Source organism: Danio rerio, chromosome 4 (genome assembly GCF_052040795.2).
Source record: "Danio rerio strain M-AB ecotype USA chromosome 4, GRCz13ab, whole genome shotgun sequence".
Lineage (NCBI taxonomy): Eukaryota > Metazoa > Chordata > Actinopteri > Cypriniformes > Danionidae > Danio > Danio rerio.
In genome coordinates, this window is record NC_141024.2 from 49,783,389 (window position 1) to 49,804,736 (window position 21,348).

At 42.1% G+C, this 21,348-nt stretch overlaps 2 protein-coding genes and 1 non-coding gene across 4 annotated transcripts in view; all 3 read right to left on the reverse strand.

Annotated features, from left to right (window-relative positions):
* Positions 1 to 4,637, reverse strand: part of LOC137491432 (uncharacterized) — an 85,544-nt gene extending 80,907 nt beyond the window's left edge. Inside the window, exons 1-2 of one of the 2 annotated variants that reach the window (XM_088650648.1) lie at positions 4,598 to 4,637; positions 3,720 to 3,902 (exon numbers count right to left, since the gene is read on the reverse strand). In XM_088650648.1, the coding sequence (XP_088506774.1) occupies positions 3,720 to 3,804 (85 nt within the window). In that variant the 5' untranslated portion in view covers positions 3,805 to 3,902; positions 4,598 to 4,637. Of the gene's footprint in view, positions 1 to 3,719; positions 3,903 to 4,597 lie in introns of those variants that run through there. The other variant, XM_088650647.1, reaches the window with a different exon arrangement.
* Positions 1 to 21,348, reverse strand: part of LOC137490965 (protein NLRC3) — a 766,684-nt gene that overhangs the window by 507,193 nt on the left and 238,143 nt on the right. The window lies entirely within an intron of this gene.
* trnar-ucu (transfer RNA arginine (anticodon UCU)) lies at positions 17,515 to 17,603 on the reverse strand. The gene is given in 2 exon segments: positions 17,515 to 17,550; positions 17,567 to 17,603. It is a non-coding gene; the product is annotated as a tRNA-Arg (tRNA).

Here is a 21,348-nt window from a genome sequence, read left to right on the forward strand (position 1 = left end):
AAAATTGCCGGTAATTTTCCGGAAAGGTCTGCATGTGTGAAAGGGGCTCAAGAGAAGAGAGCCAAAGAGTAAGGTATCAAAGGAGGATGTCACATCAAAGATTCAAGAGTTACCACTCAGTGGGTTATGTCACAAGAGTCGCGTCACTTTATTGTGGCTTTGAGGCTCAATGGGATTCTAATTACTGGCCAAAGTTATATAAAATTACACTTTATTACAATATATATGTTAAATATAAATAATTATAATATGCATTATATAATATTAAATTAAATTACATGGGGGCCATGGGGGGTGGTTCGTTCAAACAACCCGAAACCCCCTGGCTACGGGCATGGCACAGTGATCTGTGTCATTACAAGGGCTTTTCCCACAGCTGGTGGAGAACACGAGAGTTCGGTTTGAGTTCAGTGTAGAGCATACATTTTCATTGTTTTCACTGTAAAATCCTCACTGTGTGCGCAGATTAAAGAGACATTTATGCAGAATGCATCTTTGCACCCAAAAATGTCAAACGCAGCACCAGGAACAGATTAAAACAGTTGTTATGTGAACTTGATGTAAAAAAGCCTGCAATGCTTGCACCGCCTTTGTGCTCTACTTATTGGCTCACTGCTCTACAACTGAATGCAAATGATTGGTTAATATCAGCTGTCAATCACTCAGTCAATGCCTTCTGCCTTCAGATGATACAACTGCGAAAATGTGAAGCGCTGAAGATGAGAGAATGAAAATAACATACAGATTTACCTAAAGATATTAATAACGGCGCATCTTATTAGTGATCATGTGCTGAGTGTTAATCCACCATTTACACTTTTCCAAGAGTGGATAAAAGACTTCTAGTGGCTTCAAGTCCGCAGGTAACAGTGTTTGGCACTGAACCTACACATTTAAGCACGAGAGGTATTGTATAATCCTTCATTTAATCCTCACGATCCTGTCAACCGTGCAAGCGGCAGCTATATGTAACATTTAACACAGCTCATGAAAAGACTGTTATTGCTATTACGATGACATGCAAATAATAAGTTATATATCAATATAAATGTGGGGCGGGGCGATGGATCGTGATGCCGGCTCAGCATCATGAAGTTTGTTGGCCATCGGCAATGGACAATGGCATCTAAAAAAAAAATACAATTGATCAGCTACAATCAACATCATCTTCCGAAGAGCTTCATAAGAAAATACTTATTCTGCAAGCGGAATGACTCCTTGAGGATCTCCACATAAGATCACGCCAGATTCATTATGAACATGGTGAACTAGCTGGCAGGTTATTGTGTTATCAACTGAAACAATCCTCAGCAGCTGGTGTTATAGCAGCAGTTAGTAAGGATGATGGCAGTATTATTACTGAACAAAAGGGTATTAGTGATCAATTTAAAAACTTCTATAAAATTTTTTACAGCTCTGAGGTAAACTAAATTGAACGTTTTGAGAGCTTTTTTAATTATTAAGGATTACCATCCCTCTGTGATTCAGATCAGTTGACAAAAGAAGGAATTTTAACACCTTCTGAAATTGAAAATACAATAAAAAAAAATCAGAAAAGCACCAGGCCCTGATGGCTTCCCGGCTGAGTTTTATAAGAAGTTTTGTGCCAACTTAACACCCCTGTTGTGCAAGGTATTCGCTAAAGCTCTTGTCTCTGATTCACTCCCCCCTTCATGACATAGGCTGTTATAACAGTACTTCTTCAAAAGGGTAAGGATCCACTTAAATGTGAATCTTATCGTCCGATCAGCTTACTCTGCTGTATAAAATCAAGGCTAAAGAGCTGGCAATCAGAGTGGAGTCAGTCATGAGAAAGAGAATTCACCCAGGTCTAACTGGTTTTATTGTTGGGAGACAGTTATCTTACAACCTTCGTTGCTTATTTAATATTATTTATTTACCTAAAAATAATACCAATCCAGAGGACTTAATTACTTTAGATGCCCATAAGGCATTTGAAAGAATAGAGTATATCTATTCATTTACAGTGCTTAAAAATTTGGTTTTGACCCTGGACCAAATGGCTTGTTTCCACTGACTGGTACAGTATGGTACAGTTCGGGTCGGTACGGGTCACCTTTATCAGGCTTGCGTTTCCACTACCAAGGGTACCCTTTTAGTGGGTGTGGTGTATGACAAAGTTTTAGTCGACGTCATTTTCGCTCGAGAAAATTTCTACAATAAAGCTGCACAGGTCGTTCACATATCATATGAAAAGCACTTCTCACAAAACAGATGCTTTACACACATAAATACTTGTGTATAAATGTTTATTACTAACTTTTCTATGAACATTAGTTGATTATAACTGCAGATCAATGACGGTGCGAAATGGCCTACTGTAACGTCTGTAATTATATAAAGTAATTAAATAAATGAAGATATATGAACACATACAGACCCTTACAGTCTCCGATATGTTACCAACTACAGAAGAACTACACAAAGCAGACATTTCGTCCTTAATTAAGTTCAAAACAACACAAAGTATAGCCAGGGCCGGAGCAAGCTGAACTGCCGCTCTAGGCAGAGGACGATCATGCCGCCCTCAACCCTAATGTGAAAATGAAAGTGACCGGTTATGAAAATGAAGTGAGGTGTCGCAGACCTCTTAATCAGAACACTATGCGCGGATATAACTGAGGACGCGCGGGTGCTGAAGGAGAGAGGGAGGGAGGTGTCGCGGACACTGCGCTCTCTATTCTGCCGCCCTATGCGCGGATGTAACTGAGGACGTGCGGGTGTCGCGGACCTCAATTCTGCCGCCCTATGTGCGGATATAACTGAGGACACGCGGGTGCTGATGGAGGTGTCGCTGAGGCCGCCCTCTCTATTCTGTCGTCTATGGGCGAATATATCTGAGGACGCGGGTGGTAAGGGAGGTGTCGCAGATGCCGCCCTCTCTATACTGCCGCCCTAGGCAGCCGCCTAGGTCGCCTCTATAGACGCACCGGCCCTGAGTATAGCCTACAGTCAGTGAAAACCTCTCATCTGTGTCTGTAATATTCAGCAGCACATGTAGCCTCTGTTAGAGTCATTCCATTATTCCCAGTTCATATTAGTCCAAAAGGTGACAATAAAGATTAAGACAAGGCAGTTTGTTCACGTTTGCTGAAGAAATAACTTGCTCCTTGGCTTCGCCTTTTTCCGCGCTCCACTCCCGCGTTTGTCCTTTTCTTTCTGAATGTGTCACAGAATGTGTCCTGCGTTTGTCAGCTTCTCACAGGATCGGGTTTCCAAAGCTTGTCAATTATCAAGCGCATAAATTATTATCAGCTCAAGAAGTTTGTTATTTCAGATAGAGACGCGCGGCGAGCACAAGGAAGAAAGCGAAACCACTCTGGCTTCAGACTGGCTCGTAAAAAACTATGCGGCACAGGGTAAATCTGCTCTTCTTCATGGCTTTGTGGCTGTTTATCAAGACGACGACAGGGTTTGTTTGAGCCCGGATCGACCATGGCTGCATTTGTATTTATAATTCCGCTGTAATCTCTCGCTGTGTATTTCAAACATGGTACGGTACGGTTTGGTTCGGTACGCCTTTTAACAGTGGAAACGGCCATAAAAGCGTACCAAACCGAACCACTCAGTGGAAACAGTCCATAAGAGCTTGATTAACATGGTAAACAATATAGAGTCTTCTAAATGAATGAATGTGCGAATATAAAACCAACTTTACCGCTATATGACTGAGTTGGTGTTTGAGAATGAAAACCAACCTGTTTGTTCCAGCAGATCTTCCTGTTTGACTGTGAATGTCTCTTCAATCTTCACATCTTCACTCTCCTCTTTAATAAACGCCATCTTTATAACAGAGAGGAGATCAGTCGCTTCAGCAGGATTTTTTTCTCTGTGTTTGGACACTTTATCCTGTTTAAAATAAACAAAACAATAAAAATGTCCTGTTGAAATAAGTAAAAAAAAAATGAACAGAAATAAAATAACTTCTCTTCAACACTTGCTTCAACAGTTACAAAAACGAAATCAGGTATGTCCAAGCATAGAGGTAAAGTTGGTTTTATATTCGCACATTCAGACTTTTCTCTTAATAATATAACTTCATGAAAAAAGTATTAGCAAACTCTAAATAGCAAAATCATATTAGCAGCCAATGACTATTAAAGTACAGCATTGTTCACAGTCCAATAAACAATGTTGTTTAGAAGTCATACGTGCATGCTAATTCAAATTAAATATTCAAAGTAACATGGTAAACAATACAGAGACTTCTAAATGAACAAATGTGTGAATATAAAACCAACTTTACCTCTATAGTCAGAGCTATAAAGAATGAGCTGATTAAAACTAGTACTCCGTTTCTCATACATAGTGATGTATATTTAGAATGGAATGACATAATGCTATTTAATCAATTAAACCTTCATTAAAACACCTATTACACACTGTTTCTGTTTCTTTAGTTTATTCAAACAATAGCCCTCAATACTGTGAGTAAAATAATACTACATAGTATAAAGTGTTCAAATAATGTTGTCACCAGCAGCATTATGCATTAACAGCATAATTTAGCATCGGAAGAAAAAGCCTGAAACTTTAATCAATCGCTTAATATAAGTGTAAACGCTTTAAAACAAACCTTTCTCCAGCTGAATCCAGCGCAAGAGCGGCGCAGACTTATGACGTCACACCAAGCCAAAATAAAAGTCTTTTCTTTTGTTTCGCTTTTTTTTGCTACTTGCTGTTGCAGTCATGACTTCTTGATACATTTCTCGCTCGTTCTCTCCCTCTCTCTCTCTCTCTCTCTCACACCTCACACTCACACACACACACACACACACACACACACACACACACACATATATATATATATATATATATATATATATATATATATATATATATATATATATATATATATATATATATACAGTATTTGGAGTTGATCAAAACCTTTACTTTAAACATTTTTAAGACAATTTTAAAAAACTTGTTTAATCCACTAAGACTAAGTGTGTAAAGCAGGAAATCTAACAGGTATAACAAATAAACTGATGGGTGTTATGAGCTGAAACTTTACAGAAACATTCTAGAGACACAAACTTATATTAAATGCTGAAAATGGGTAAAATAGGTGCCCTTTAAGTATAAAAGTACCCATTACTACTTCATGTTTTAGTTTCACTAGCTTGGTCATTATCACTAAAAAGTGCCTTTGATGTCTCATGATTGAACAGTATTATATAGACATAATGTGCAAAAAAGAAACTCTGATGTTTTGATATAATTGTTAAACCTTTACGCACATGCAGGTAGAATTATCAGTGTTTTGAAATATGTTTTTGTAATTTTTTGCGTCATTCTTTCATTGAATGGATGTGATTTTGCCATGTCCACACACTGCAGACAACTTGAGTGAGTTTAAATGTTGGTAAATTAGATCAAATTAAAAAGATATTGAAATATTCTCACTGTCTTTAACAGGTTGTTTAACAAAATTAATTTAATAACTTTTATTTTATTTTTATAATATTATATTAATCATTTTGCACGTGTCCTTGAAATTGCTGTCCACCCTGTCATGATGTGGTAAATGCCCCTTTAAGACCCCTCTGATGTACTCATTGGCATCCTCGTGCCCGATTTGCTTTTCTTCAGAGGAAGTGAAAACATCTGCTGTGCACACAGTAACTATCTACACTTGTGTTTGCTATTTTTCCTCATATTGTGTTTGAAACTGAATGTTGTCAAGCTTAGCTTGTCCATAGAGGTAAAGTTGGTTTTATATTCACACATTCTGACTTTCCCCTTAATAATATAATTAAGTTTGCCAATGAGTGTGTATAAAAAGATAAAAGCTATTGTTTTGGATTTCTTATGGGATGGAAAACCTTCCAAAATAGCGTATGACACCATAATTGGTAAAGTTGAAGAAGGAGGCTTAGGTTTAATTGATCCTCTAATCAGAATGAAAAGCATAAGAATTAAAACTGTAAAAAAATATTGGAAAGAAGAAAAACATGTATGGAAAGATGTGATGAGATATTTTTTAAATAAATGTGGGGAAATACATGAATATATATTATGGATGAAGCCCAAAGAGAATATGATGAATAAAGTTCCAGAATTCTATAAAGAGGTTATTAAAGCATGGGGAGATTTTAGAAAGCATATTGATTGTTCATTTAGTAAAGAAGAGATTTTAAAGCAACCGCTGTTTTTAAATGAATATATTAAAGAAGGGAATAATACTATTTTTTATAAGAAATGGTTTAATGCAGGAATAAAGCAAATTAAAGATATTTTATATGAAGTGATACCTGGTTATGTACAGGCGCACGTAATAAAAGATGCAATAATAGAAAACTATGAAAACGAAACTAAAAGAGTAATTGAAAATCCGTTTAACAACTTGAAAAAAAATATACCAAAAGAATGGAAAGAAATTATAGAAAATAAATTTGAAATGCACAGCGATGAAGGAAGGGTGATAAACTTTAAAGAAAATCAATATGCTTTTAAAGATGGTATACTGAAAATGTTTTATTCTTGTTTACGTAAAGATGTTTTTGTTACACCCAAAGCAGAAGAGTACTGGAAAAGATTATATCCCAATATTGAAAAGAAGGAAATATGGCAAAATTTAAGAGCTTGGTGGAAAAGTCCTGTTTTAGAGAATTTTGATTACATTTTAAGACAAAACTGTATATTAAGTGAAATGAGATTGTGTAAAATAGGTTTGGCAAATGATGCAAGATGTAAAGTTTGTAATGAAGAAGATGAAGGTATACTACATTTGTTTTTTAAATGCAAAGAGTTAAAATGTTTTATTGAAAAAATTAAAGAAATGCTAAATGAAATGGGGATTGAAAATGAAGTTGTTGATGAGGAATGGGAAACATTATTTTTATTTGGTTGTAAAACAGAAGGTAAAAACACAAGGTTCATAAACTTCATTTTAACAGTTGCAAGAAATGTAATATGGAATAGAAGGAATATTGTTAAAGAAAAGAATGGCAAATTGTCTGTGTGTAAATTGTTTCAAAGAAAAATGTCTGAACTGCTTAATACTCTTTTTTATTATTGTAACATGAATGACAAGATTGATGGATTTGAAAAAGACTTTTTAAGTGGGAATACATATGTTCAAATGGCTTTATATAATGTAAATGTATTATTACCTGAATGTAACTGTTTTTAATTTTTGATATAAAATAAAGAAAAAAAAAAAAAAAAAGAAATGCCCGATCTCATCTGAACTTGGAAGTAAAGCAGGGTCGGGCCTGGTTAGTACTTGGATGGGAGACCGCCTGGGAATACCAGGTGCTGTAACCTTTTCGAAAGTCCTTCATTTGGCAGCTGATAGACTTCCCCGTGTCACAGCTTCGCTGCCATTATTTTTTTCTCGCCTTCAAGGGCATTGTTTCTCTGTCGATGCTGTGTCGATGCCAGCTGAGCTGCGCTCGTTCCCTGGTGCTGCGCCTGTTTTAAATAGCCAACTCTTGACAGCCTCTTTCGCTTACGGCCATACCACCCTGGAAATGCCCGATCTCATCTGAACTCGGAAGTAAAGCACTGCTTCATTCTGGAGGGTTAAAAAAACAAAACAGACTCGTCTCTGGGAGTCGATTCTTGTCTTCAAGTCAATTCCAGCACAATGTCCATTGAGGAATAGAGGAATCGACTATTTTGGAGTCGACACCCTAATCCCTAAGCAACGGCACTCAATCTGGCTGTCAACAAAGCTGCTCATGCGGCTGCTTTCGCCAATTTCAGGTAAGTTTAGTCCTTAAAAGCACTCGAATATTACATACAGCTGTTCCCGACTCTTTTCTTACTGGTAATTGACATTTGTGTTGAATATTTATTTTATAGCGATGGTTAGAGTGTGTAAAACTCTGTTAGCGCCTTGGCATAGTACTGGGCTTTTGTTTATAAAATTTTTAGCTTTTAATGACAATGTTTTGTTATCAATGTTTATTAGGAGGTCGTGTAGTAAATAGCCTAAAATATCCACTGTACTGTCAAACACGAATTGAAACCCCTTGTGGAAAAACAGCTTAAACCTGCCAACCAGTTTAGATAATTTTAAGCAGTTTTTTTCAGCAGGAACATTAGTACATACTTTCACTGTAACGTCAAACTAATACAGCTTTTAAAAAGTACTTTGTGATTTCAGGACTGACACAATTACCCTCACAACAGAATAGAAGAGATTTCTAAAAACCTGATGGGAACTAGCTGATCACAGAGATGGAGGAAACATGGGTAATACAAGAAAACTTATTAAACAAATAATGTTTGATTAGTGTGTTAAGGCGCATTGTTGGTGCGTTGCTATTTTGAGTAAAAAAAAGTTTTAAAAATTCGTAAAAAAATTCAATTTGGTATACGAAATGCATTTTTTCTGTTTGGAATAGAACACTCATTTGAGGGATGGTGGGTCTCTAGCACGACAAAGTCAGTTTGAGGGGGATGGTGGGTCTCTAGCACGACAAAGTCAGTTTGAGGGAATGGTGGGTCACTAGCACGACAAAAGTCAGTTTGAGGGGGATGGTGGGTCTCTAGCACGACAAAGTCAGTTTGAGGGGGATGGTGGGTCTCTAGCACGACAAAGTCAGTTTGAGGGGATGGTGGGTCACTAGCACGACAAAGTCAATTTGAGGGGATGGTGGGTCACTAGCACGACAAAGTCAGTTTGAGGGGGATGGTGGGTCTTTGGAACAACCGCTGGCAAACTTATGGATGCGATTACCGAGGGAGTTGATTAGACCCAGGCCCAAGCCCACCATGACCTTCCCGAATAGAGACCACCTTTCTCAGCATGTCCCCCGCCTGGAGATGCATGCGCGACGCTGGGGTTCTCTGACCTGCCGTTAGGTTTTCGGTGAAGGTGAAAAAAACGGGACTTAAAATAATTTTGGCTTTAGCTGTTAAACGAAACAGGGGTCTAAGGGCAGGCCAGCAGCCCCCAGAGGCGCACCCGGGCAAGGCAGGTGCGTGCTATGACCCTTGTGCAGGCAAGGAACCAGGGTCCAAAGGTATCAAACGCTGCCAGGTAGGAGTGCCCGAGCCCGGGCAAGGCAGGTGCGTGCTATGACCCTTGTGCAGGCAAGGAACCAGGGGCAAAAGGCATCAAATGTAGCCCCAGGTAGGAGTTGCCCGAGCCTGGGCAAGGCAGGTGCGCACTATGACCCTGGTGCAGGTGAAGAACCAGGGCCAAAAGGCATCAAACGCAGCCCCAGGTAGGAGTGCCTAAGCCCGGGCAAGGCAGGTGCGTGCTATGACCCTGGTGCAGGCGAGGAACCAGGGTCCAAAGGCATCAAACGCAGCCCCAGGTAGGAGTGCCCGAGCCCAGACAAGACAGGTGCGTGCTGTGTGGCCCCTGTAGGGTTACCAGTGGCACCGTTTATGAATATGGCTTAAGCTCCGGCGGGAACTCGTTCTGTCTGTGAAACGGCAGGTGGAAACAATGCGCTTTTCGGTGGAGTTAATGAAACCCAGGCCCCAGCTCACCAAGCCATTGCTGAAATGAGCTTTCCCGGCATGTCCCGCGCCTGGAGATGCATGTGCAATGCTGAGTTTCTCTGACCTGCCGCTCTGTTTTCGGTGAAGGTGAAAAAAACGAGACTAGGAATAATTTTGGCTTTACCCGTTGAACAATCCAGGGGTCTAAGGGCAGGCCAGCAGCCCCAGGAGGCGTGTCCGTACCCGGGCAAGGCAGGTGCGCACGTCCCTGGGAGTCAGGAGCCAATTGCTGAGCTGTCAAGCCACGCGCGAGCGCGACCGTGACCGTTTCCTCTCAGGCTAGCCCGTGCGCGTTCTGGCGCCAAAGCCGGTTGGGTCACCAGCAGCACATCTGTCTTGCCCGTGCTCTATGGGAAAGTCAGTGTCCCCGCTGGCGATCAGGAGTCAAATCTAGAGGGTCTTTGGGGACAGGAGCTTGCTCCTGGAGAGTGGGGGGTTCCTGGGCAGAGCGTGTGACATGGGGCCTTGGAGGCCAGTGGCTCCAGCATTGGTCACCAGCGGCACCATTTATGCATCTGGAGTGAGAAAGTTCCAAAAGAGAAAACGTGCCAGCAGGTGCTCAAAGGGGGCGCTGATTAGACCCAGGCCCAAGCCCACCAAGTCATGTCCGACGAGAGACCACCCTTCCCGGGTTACCTGTCGGGACGTCCCGCGCCTGGAGATATTAGCCCGATGCCAAAATTCTCTGACCTGCCGTCAGGTTTTCAGAGAACGTGAGAAATACCGGACTTAGTTTCTGACAGTCTTGCTGCTGAACCCCTCTGATACTGAGCGATAGGAGCTCGTGTGACGCCCCAGGGGTGTCTTTCCCCTTTAAGAGAAAGATCCATGACGCAAAAGTGGACGCCGACTCCGCCCTCTTTTGAACCACTGCACGTGGCGTGTGGGTCTCTTTCCCCTTCAGCCTTGGTCTTGCATGGTCATGTACGAATGTGCGCTGTGCCTCAACGTCTACAGCCGCCTCTCGCCTCACCTTACAACCCGTCCACAAGTTGACCAACTCGGACAAGAAGAGGCTATTACTCGCGCTGGTCGCGTGGACATGCGGAAGACCCCATGCCCGGCTGTCGCAGAATGCCAGCCCGCCTAGACAGTCACTTGAAGCGGCATGCAGAGTTCTCGGCCTCGGGCTGGATAGAGGCTATGGTAAGAGCCAAGTGTCAGAAAGTGGCTCGGAATTTGCAATGGCTGCTGTCCACCCAGCCGGCGGTTCCCGTCATGTCTCAGCTAGCATCGTCCTCTGAGGAGGAGCGGGACTCGGACGGCCTAGAGGCTAGCTGTCCTTTTGAAACCCCGGCTGCAGGCGTGCTACAAAGCACATACAGGCCCAGCTCACAGACCTCGGCAAGCAAGTGGACAAGATGAGGTCTACCCTGGTCCAATTCACGCACCTCTACCAGGAGTTGAGGAGGGGGGAAGAGAGGAGGAGGAAGAGGAGAACCAGGTCGCCTCCTGCACCATCGACACTAGGCCCCCAGGCGAGGAGCGGCCGGAGGTCCGACGCCCTCCGAGCCTTTAGAAGCCTTGGCACCGCAAGCCTACCCATTCCCGGACCACGTCCTCACACTGAGTTGAGTATTTTTATAGCACTTTGCTGTTGGGCTAGTGGGGTTATGTCGTCATTTCTGCTGACTCTTGGTTGTCCCCTTTCTGCAGACCTGCTTTTGGGGGAATTTGAAGGCTTCCAACTGGGCAGCGAGCCTACCGCCCGCCTACGGAACAACGTCACTTCCAAGCTGGGCAGGATCAAGACTTTTCTGGGATACATGGCAAAAGGCACCGCGGAGCCAGAGTACTTCCTTTTTCTCAATCAGCCAGCCCGAATCCGAGCTTGGCCTGCCCTGCTGGGCCGCACGCGGATGACCGAGCCCATGAGACAGCACTATCTAAAAAACCTAGCCCAGTTTCTAGACTACCTCTCAGAAACCCCGCCGGCCTCCTGCCGCCTCTCCAGCATGGCCCTGGTACTGATTCGCAGGGAGGTCAGAGCTCTCATTTGCAGCAAACGCCAGCATTTCATCGTGTACAAGGTCAGAACCAAGCAGGCGAAGGAAAGCAGACTAATCTCTAAGGCCAGCCTGTACGCTGTCCCCCGACCGCTGGAAGGAACATCCCTGCCCTCCTAAGTAAGTGATCTATCCACCTTTTCGTTTCTCCGTTTCTGCTCCAAGGCACCAGCAGCTCTTGGTTAAATCAGCCACGTCAGCCAGCCCCCCTTCCCCCCGAATGGAATAAGAGGAGCGGGCTGACGTGGCTGGTTTAACTGGGTTACCAAAAGAGCTGCTGGTGACCTGGAGCAGAAATTGGTGTTCTTATTTCCCCTTTGCTTTAGGCCACCAACAGCTTTTGGTTAAACCAGCCACGTCAGTCTGAAGGGAGGGCAGACTGACGTGGCTGGTTTAGCTGGGTGAACCAAGAGCTGCTGGTGACCCGGAGCAGAAATTGGTTATTCCCGCCCCCTCCCTTTGCTTTAGGGCTCCAACGGCTCTTGTTAAACCATAGTTAAACCATTGGTGGTCTAATTTGTCTAACCTTACTGCCTTCATCAGATAGCCTGGAGTCCAACCCAAACACTGTAGTATCAGGTTAACTACTGAGGTAGGAACCTTGTGTAGGTGTTTGTTGAAGGGGGGAGCATTAAAGCCGTGGGTTCAATAGACATACTATGTGGTCCTTCTGATGTGCCTCCTAGAAAGGTTATAGTGTACATATTAATCACTTAACATTGTGTCAGAAGCAAAAACGTAATATTAACGGACGTCGAACAAATAAGAGACAACACAGTACGCAGGCTATTTGTTTCTCTCTGCCGTTTACTGAAAGCTCGGGGCTAATGCTAGCGAGCTCACGGACTGCAAAATGAATCACTTTCAATTTTCTCCACCAGAGAAGTTTATATTTAAAGCAGAAGACTTGACTAAATGTATTATACGCTTTAACAGATTCCGCATCACATCTGGATTGGAGACGCAAGCGGATAAAAATCAAGTAAATGCACTAATTTATACAATGGGGGAGGAGGCGGCGGATATATTGGTTTCCCTGCACCTCTGCCCAGTGGAAGCGAGTGAGTGCGACACAGTTAAGACAAAGTTGGATGCTCACTTTGTAACATGCAGAAATGTGATCTTTGAGAGGGCAAAGTTTAACCTGAGGCAGCAAGAAACGGGCGAGTCGCCCGACAGCTTTCACACAGCGCTGCACTGCCTAGCGGAGCACACCGGATACGGGGCTTTGCATGACGAAATAGTGAGAGACAGACTTGTGGTGGGTTTGAGAGATAAACGCTTGTCAGAACAGCTAAAACTCGATCCTGAACTGACTTTAGAGAAAGCAATTACCAGAGCTAGACAAAGCGAGCAGGTGAAGAAGCAACAAGAAATGCTAAAAATTAACTTTAAAGCTGATATCTCTAATGCTCAGCTTGACAGCGTGCACACAAGACAGCGAAACAGGGCACGCGCTAAACAACTCAAGCCACAATACAAACACACAGAACAAAAACAACAGAAGGAAAGACAGGCACAATGCAGCAGATGTGGTGACTCAAGATGGCATAGCCAACAACAATGTCCAGCCAAAGATGTAATATGCAATAACTGCAGGAAAAAAGGACATTACGCCAGGGTGTGTAAAACCAAAAGAATGTGTGAAATGCATGTAGCTACAGTGATTGAGGACACTGGTGAGAAAGTTGCATTTTTGGGTTGACTGTCAGCAGATGCTAATGACAGCCCATGGATGACAGACATGCATGTGGAGAATCTAAATGCACGCTTTAAAATTGACACTGGCGCAGACGTCACCGCTATATCAGAAATGCTGTATAACCAGGGCCAATTCAGTAGGCTGGAGAGGTCAACAAGGGTTCTGCTGGGACCAGGAGGGTCTCGTCTGAATGTGAAGGGCAAGTTCACCGCAACTCCCTGAAAAAAAACAGTAAAAGTACTAAGGGGGAAATTTACGTTGTGGAGGGGCTGTGTACACCACTGCTAGGTGGGCTCGCTGCGGTGGCACTGCACTCAATGATAAGTGTGAGTTTTCTAAGAGCAGGATAAAGTTCCTGGGGCAGGTTACAGAGGCATCAGGCGTCAGCACTGATCCTGACAAAGTGAGCGCTGTAAAACCCATGCCAGCGCCAAGTAATGTTAGCGAGGTAAGGCGCTTCCAGGGAATGACAAACCACCTGGGGAAATTCCTGCCTCATTTAGCTGTGAGAACACGACCGCTCAGAGACCTGCTGAGGAAGTCCAGTATGTGGGCCTGGGGGCCTCAAGAACAGCAGGACTTCGATAATATCAAAGATGAACTGACGACACCCCCAGGGCTTGCGTTGTATGATCCTAATGCTAAAACACTCATCTCCGCTGACTCTTCCCGTTCCTCTCCAGCGGCAAACAGACACAGAGTGGAAACCTGTGGTGTATACCTCGAGAGCCCTCAGCAGCACTGACCAGCGATACGCCCAGATCGAGAAGGAGACACTAGCATCAACATGGGCCTGTGAGAGGTTCGCAGAGTTCCTTGTTGGGAAGAGTTTCCACGTTGAAACGAACCACAAGCCCCTGATTCCTACTAGGCTCAAAAAGATCAGATGAACTTCCCCCACACATACAGCGCCTGCGCATGCGACTAATGCGGTTTGCCTACACCATATCGCATGTGGCTGGCAAGTACATCGCAACTGCAGATGTGCTGTCCCGAGCTCCTGTCAGTCATACTGCAGAAGGATTGCAGGAGGAGGAAATCAACCTCTCTGTTGACTCTGTGGTAGCGAGCCTCCCAGCTACAGAAAAGAGGTTAAGAGAAATTCAGAGACACCAGGACAATGACTCTACACTCCATCACTTGAAGAAATTCTGTGTCGAAGGATGGCCAGATAATTTTTCTATTCTATTTCTATTCTAGCCATTTCTGCCATTCAAAGGTGAGCTCACAATCCAAGATGGTCTACTATTGTACGGCAGCAGAATAGTCATCCCAGTGTCACTCAGGGCTGACATCCTGTCCAAGCTGCATGAGGGCCATCTGGGATTAAAAAAATGCTGAAAGCAGGCTAAGCATTCAGTATGGTGGCCAGGGCTCAGCAGAGAGCTGACCAACATAATAGAGAAATGTGATGTGTGCAGCCATGAAAGAGTCAATTTCAAAGAAAAGATGATGTCTACTGAATTTCCGCCAAGACCATGGTCTACTGTAGGAGCGGATTTATTCCAGATAGACAACAAACAATACCTAGTCATCGTGGACTATTTCTCCAGATATTTTGAAGTAGCCAAACTGACGTCTACTACATCTGAAGCTGTGATTAATCACATCAAGTCTATCTTCGCTCGTCATGTCAAACATGAAGTGGTCCTCTCAGACAATGGCCCACAGTTTGCATCTGAGATCTTCAGACAGTTCACAAGGGATTGGGGTTTTAGTCATGTGACATCCAGCCCCCATTGGAGGCGGAGCATGCTGTGAGGACAATCAAATGTCTCCTCAAGAAATCCGGCGACCCTTACCTCGCTCTGATAGCATATCGTGCCGCTCCCCTGGCGAATAGGTACAGTCCCACTGAACTTCTGATAGGGAGGAAAATAAGAACGCCATTTCCTGTCATTTCGTCCAAGCTCAACCCAGGGTGTGTAGACCTGGATAACCTGGAAAGGACAGAGAGGAGATACAGACAAAAACTGTGACAGTATTATAACCATAGACATAGAGCACGAAACATGCTGCACCTTTAGCCTGGTGATCATGTGTGGGTCAAAGATACAGTGGAAAGAGGCACGGTGGTGTCTACTGCCAGCACACCGAGGTCATCAGGCCCGTGCAGAGACCGTCCGAAGGGCATGTGCAGGATAAATTTTTTGAAGGGGGGGGGGGGTGTTGCGCGCGTACTGAAGAGCGGTGTTGTCGCGCGCGTTTTGATCAGCTGTGTTGTCGCGCGCGTACTCAAGACCGGTGTTGTCGCGCGCCTACTGAAGAGCGGGACCGAGGGTGTGCCGCGTTGCGGGGGCACTTTTGAGCATTTTGGAAGGGCACTTTCTATCCAAGACTACAAAGGGCATGTGCACTGCACAGGTTGAGCCCTATGTGTGCACGTGCCTGGAGGTCATACATCATTGAGACACCTGGGGGCACTATACGAAGGAACAGATACCATCTTTCACCGACCCTTGTGGCTCCAGGAGAACCTGCTAACTTAAATGAGCCAGCACCTGAGAGCATAGTTCTTGATGACACACACACTCCTGTCACACCCGGAGCACAGAGTGCAGCCAGTCAGCAGTCTCCTGTGTGTGAAAGAAGTTTCCCAGCCCGAATAAGGAATCCTCCTTCTTTCTTTAAAAGACTTTGTTCGCTCCTAGGAATGGAATTCGAGTGAAGGGTTGTCACCTCCAATTTATGTTGTTGACAGTGTTAACTAAAGCTCATGTTCATGGTACTCTTAGCCAAACTGGAAAAAAATAAGAGCCATAAATGCGATTACAGGTATTACTGATGTTGATTGTCATTTAGTTATGTTAGGAGTTATAACCTAAGTAAAATTAATCGGAAGAGCCTCCTGTTAAAGTTTAGAAACACTCTAAAGGTTATTTCTGTTTCTGCATCTGCACATAGTTTATCCTTTGCTTTGAAAGGGCGATGTAGTATCAGGTTAACTACTGAGGTAGGAACCTTGTGTAGGTTTTGTTGAAGGGGGAAGCATTAAAGCCGTGGGTTCAATAGACATACTGTGTGGTCCTTCTGTTGAGCCTCCTAGAAAGGTTATAGTGTACATATTAATGACTTAACAGACACTAGTGAGGATTTTTTTGGGGGGTGTACACATTTAAACAGCTTATAAGAAGAGGAGTTGGAGCTCAAACTCCCTCTCATTGGAGCCCAAGTGGCTCTGCAGCTTGCAGTGTCTCAATCTGTTTGCTAATTGTTAACACACATTATTGCATTTAATGACTTTACATTGTTGAGCACTGAGCTATGTTTTAGTTAACTGAACATTGTATCGGTTGATGAAATATAGTGATTTTCTGTAAGTTTAAGCATTTCTATAAAACTTCAGTATTTGTAACAGAAAAATCCTGGCCACCACACTGCAAATTTTAGATAGTAGATTCACCTACCTTGAAGTTAAAATTAACACTCCCTCAGAGTTAATATGGAAACCACTATAAAAGTGTTAAAAATAACACTTTTAAAAGTGTTAACATTATCAACACCAAGAGAGTGTTAATTAGCAAACTCTTATTAATATATATATATTAATAATAATTAATAATAATATATAGATATAAAATATCTGTTAAATTTCTGAAAAAATTCTGTGAAAAATATGGAAGTTTTATAGAACTGTATAAATGTACGAAAATAACCATATTTCATGAACTCAAACAATGTTTAGTTTACATAATCATAGCTTAGTGCACAAAAATGTAAAGTCATTAGATGCAATAATATATTCATGTGTGATTGCAACTAGAAAACAGATTTTGACTGCAGTAGTAACTACACAGTTACCTTTAAACAAAAGAAGATGCAGCATAACATCAAACACTCTCAGTTCATCTTGGACTTGAACACAGACGCTACTATCCTTCACAATGGTGACACAAAAACCGTTATGCTATTTTTCTTTTTCCTTTTTTGATTTTACGGAAAAATACTGGCAGCTGTGGTTGCCAGTAATTTACTGTTTTTAACATTTTAAATTCATAAATTCAGTTTACAGAATATTTCTGTTAAAAACAAATTTCACAGTCTGTATTTTTTATATTTTTTATTTTTTCATTAACCACTTGTATATCCCAGAAGTGTTCAGGAAAAGCCAAAAATTAGCAAAAAAAAACTCGACACAAAGGAACATTTACACATCACTGCCAACTAGCGTTTTGGAAGTGTTAATGCAGACCAACAGAGACAGCGTGCAGAAGTATAAATGCACAGCTATGCGCGTTGCATGCGCCGTGGATTACGCCGGTTACTTGACGCAGAAGTATAAACCAGGCTTAAGTCAGTGAAGAAAAAGAGCAAAGCTTTTGACTCTGGTGGGACTCAAACCCACAACCTTTGAATGGCTCAGCTGACAGCCTAGAAGTCCAATGCGCTATCCATTGCGCCACAGAGCCTGAATGCTCTGCTGCCTCTGGCACTGTTGCACAGAAAACACTTTTTGGTTCTCTCTGGCCCATGAAAGAACAGCCAACTGCGGACAAGGCACTGCTGGGATTCGACGCGGGATCTCCTGTTTACTAGACAGGCGCTTTGACCAACTAAGTCACAGCGCCGAAGGACCTCGACAGGGACTAATTGTTTAATTCGAAAAAAGAAGAAAAAAACTAACAACGGTAGCGCTGTATGTGTGAATGTCTGGACTTGAAATATTAAAGTCCAATTGGTTACGCATTACCACACTATGCTATATAAAGCCATCGTCCAAAGCCCTCTTGAACGAGCATCGTTCTTAAGGATTTGAGTTTTGTTAAGAAAACGACTGCTAAACATCTCGCTGCGTAAACACTCGTAACTATTAACAAAAAGCAACCCTGGCACCAGTACATTAGGCACAGCTGGGATTTGAACCCATGACCTCCAGTTTATTCGACAGCCGCTTTGACCAACTAAGCCACAGGGCCTATGCTAAAAATCGAAGAAAGACGTTTATGCACACAGAGACAAAAAAAGACAGTAAGTCTAAAAATGGCAAGCAAAGAGGTTGTTTAACTCTATTTGTCGCACTATTCGTTACGCCTCAAAGCAATACAATTTTATAATTCATTCCGGTAAGCTCTATAAAACAAGCACACACACACACCACCTGGACTAAGGCACTGCTGGGATTTGAGCCCAGGATCTCCTGTTTACAAGACAGCCGCCTTGACCAGCTAAACCACAGCACCACAAAAATTAACCCTAAGAGACATTTGCCTGATAACAAAAATCGAAGAAGAAAAAACCAATACACAACAAAAACCAGCATGTCAGGATGCAGAAAATGCTGACAAGATGGACGTGGTCTTTTAGAGTCTGGATCAGGCCCGGATTGGCTAATCGGGAGGACCGGGAGAATTCCCGGTGGGCCAGTCAGTTTTTTGGCCGCGAGGGCCGGTGTCCCTAGCTCCAGAATCTGTTGCTTACAGCAGTCACACTTTTTAAATATATTTATCAATTTACTTGATCACAGCCTTTTTATTCATTATTTTACCGCAGCTTATGATATAACTTGATCATCTTTTATTTCTGAAAAGTTGTTGTGGTTCAGTGGCTAGCACGTTAGTTTTCGACCCTGCAGACCCAGGTTCAATCTTCGTCAAAGTAAGTCTTTTTTTTTTTTCATTTTTATTGTTAAGACATATAATACTGTTAGGGTTGTTGAACATTTGAAGTTCTAAAGCAGTTGTTTCCTCAAAAAAGACGTGATAGTGTCATTAGAAACTGAATTGGAAATGACCTTATTTTAATATAGTCAGTCGTGAACTGAGGTGGGCCGGTCTGAGGCTTGAAACTCCAGGGCTGAAAAGTAGTCCCACTCCGGCCCTGGTCTGGATGATCATGTCTCAAACCTGACCGGTAACCTGGCCTCTGTTCAAGATCAAAGCAAAAAATGCGTTAATTCATTTTTATTGAATCTATCCTTAATCATGTGTTAAGTGTTTTTTGGAACCTCCAGTTTTATTACATCCAAACCCAGAGTCAGCTCGGAAAATGGAAATCAGGTACTATGCATAAAGAGGCTCTTGAACGACATTGCTGATGATTTCGAGGATCTGATCTGATGATCTGTTATATGATCAATAGATCTGTCCTTCACAACACAAGCAGCGATCTCAGATCAGTTTATCCAGACATTCTAATCTGATTCGCGAACTTCTTTAAAGAACCAAATTAGCGAGAGATCAGTTATCAAGATTAAAAGATTCAGGATCTGCCAAATCATCTTAGATCATTTAAGCGAGGTACAAAGAACGGACCCCAGGGAATATGACTCAGGAACTACGAGTCCTCTCAGGAAGTGATTTGTTAATCTGCGCGTGCGCACATTTGTGCAGGTGGTATAGTTATTTCAAGTCTTCATCACATTTCGTGTCGTTCATTGCGGAAAGGCAGAAACCAATCATAGGCATTTAGAGAGGGAAAAATAATTGATCCGTTCACCTCTCGAGTCCTCTATCGGGTCTGTGTCACTTGTTCATCACGGGCTAATCATACGCGTTTAGAGCGGAAAAAGAATTGATCCGTTCACCTCATGAGTCCTCTATCAGGTCTGAATCACTCGTTCCTCACGGGCCAATCATACGCGTTTAGAGCCGGAAAAAGAATTGATCTGTTCATCTCTCGAGTGCTCTATCGGGTGTGATTCAGTCCTTCATTACAGGCCAATCATACGCATTTAGGGCCGGAAAAAGAATTGAACCACTCATCTCTCGAGTCCTCAGGTTTGAGTCATTCTGTCACGTAAATATGGAACGACTTAAGACTTGATAGGTGAACTAATTATCATGGCTCCTATCGGCTCAGACTGTGTACATTGGTTAAGATTAAATGTGACTGCCAGTGTAACATGAACGAACTACTGACATTAGAAGACATGAAGAGATGAGCTGAGCAAAGTGACAAAAATGCCTTTAATGACAAAAGAGCAGGTAAACGTTAAAGTATTATTTTCTCCTTCTGATAATATTCTATTTGTCACTTATGTATTACGCAATCAACCTTTTGGGCTAGTTGTAGATGTGTTTGAAACTAATTAGTAAAATTTTAATAACATTTTGGCAAATTGAACCAAATGAACGAAATGACTCGAAAAAAGATTCGTTCATCTCGATGAACGAGACTCAAAGATCCGAGTCAGTAAAATGATCCAAACTTCCCATCACTAACCAGGTTTTTAAATAGATGCATGTAGTATGCAATAAATAATGCACTTTGCATTGCTTGAGAAAAAAATACCAAATTATTATTATCTATTTTACAAATGAAAGTAATTAGAATTTACAGTTTGTAGTTGTTTTCTCTGAAATGATGCAAGCAATCAATAAAGATAAAGGCCTTACTGTTTAAATAAATTGCAGTTTATTACAAAATATACATCTAAACACACAGCAAGCATATGACAGAAATAAAACAATTATATATAAAATACAATTTTGAAATGAATTAAAACTAAAGTATAAAAGGCAGTGCATAATAACAATTTACTATTAGGGTCAAAATACAGGTTAAAATCACAATGCTTAAGCTGTTTAAAAAACAACTCTATTGAATTAATTGAGAAAGATACAATATGCCTATCACAGAAACTAAAATGCAGATACAACCATAGAAAAAAATATTCCCGCTGGATTAGCAGGGTCAATAAATAAATTAATTAATTGATAACAAATGAATTTTTAGGTGGTGTAAAACTGTCGGGAAGCCGTTTCTCTACAGTGCCACATTTACTAGAATTCCATCTCGGATTTTCCAGAAATACGAAGTATTAGTGACCCAGAGACTTGAGAACAAGCTTGAAATATTACAACCACTGGTAAGAATTGCAAGTTTGTTTTTAAATTACAATTATTATTTTTTCAAAATATCATTGTTTAATGACTAGATGCTATAAATAAAATACAGCGCTGCTGTTGCACTGTTTGCAAAACTGCTACATTATTATAGAGCATTCGCTGCGACGACGATAGGATCTGTTGTCAGGTTTATGTTCCCTCTACTATTTAGAGATTTCCTCTGAAATCTGTAAAATCACTATTGTAAAGTAACCAGAATTTCAGTATCTTTCCAAATATTTTACTGTTCTCTGAAACTCTGAATATTTCACTTTAGTTTTATTTAGGATATATTATTTTACGCAACAATCGCTCAACCGGATGTGCG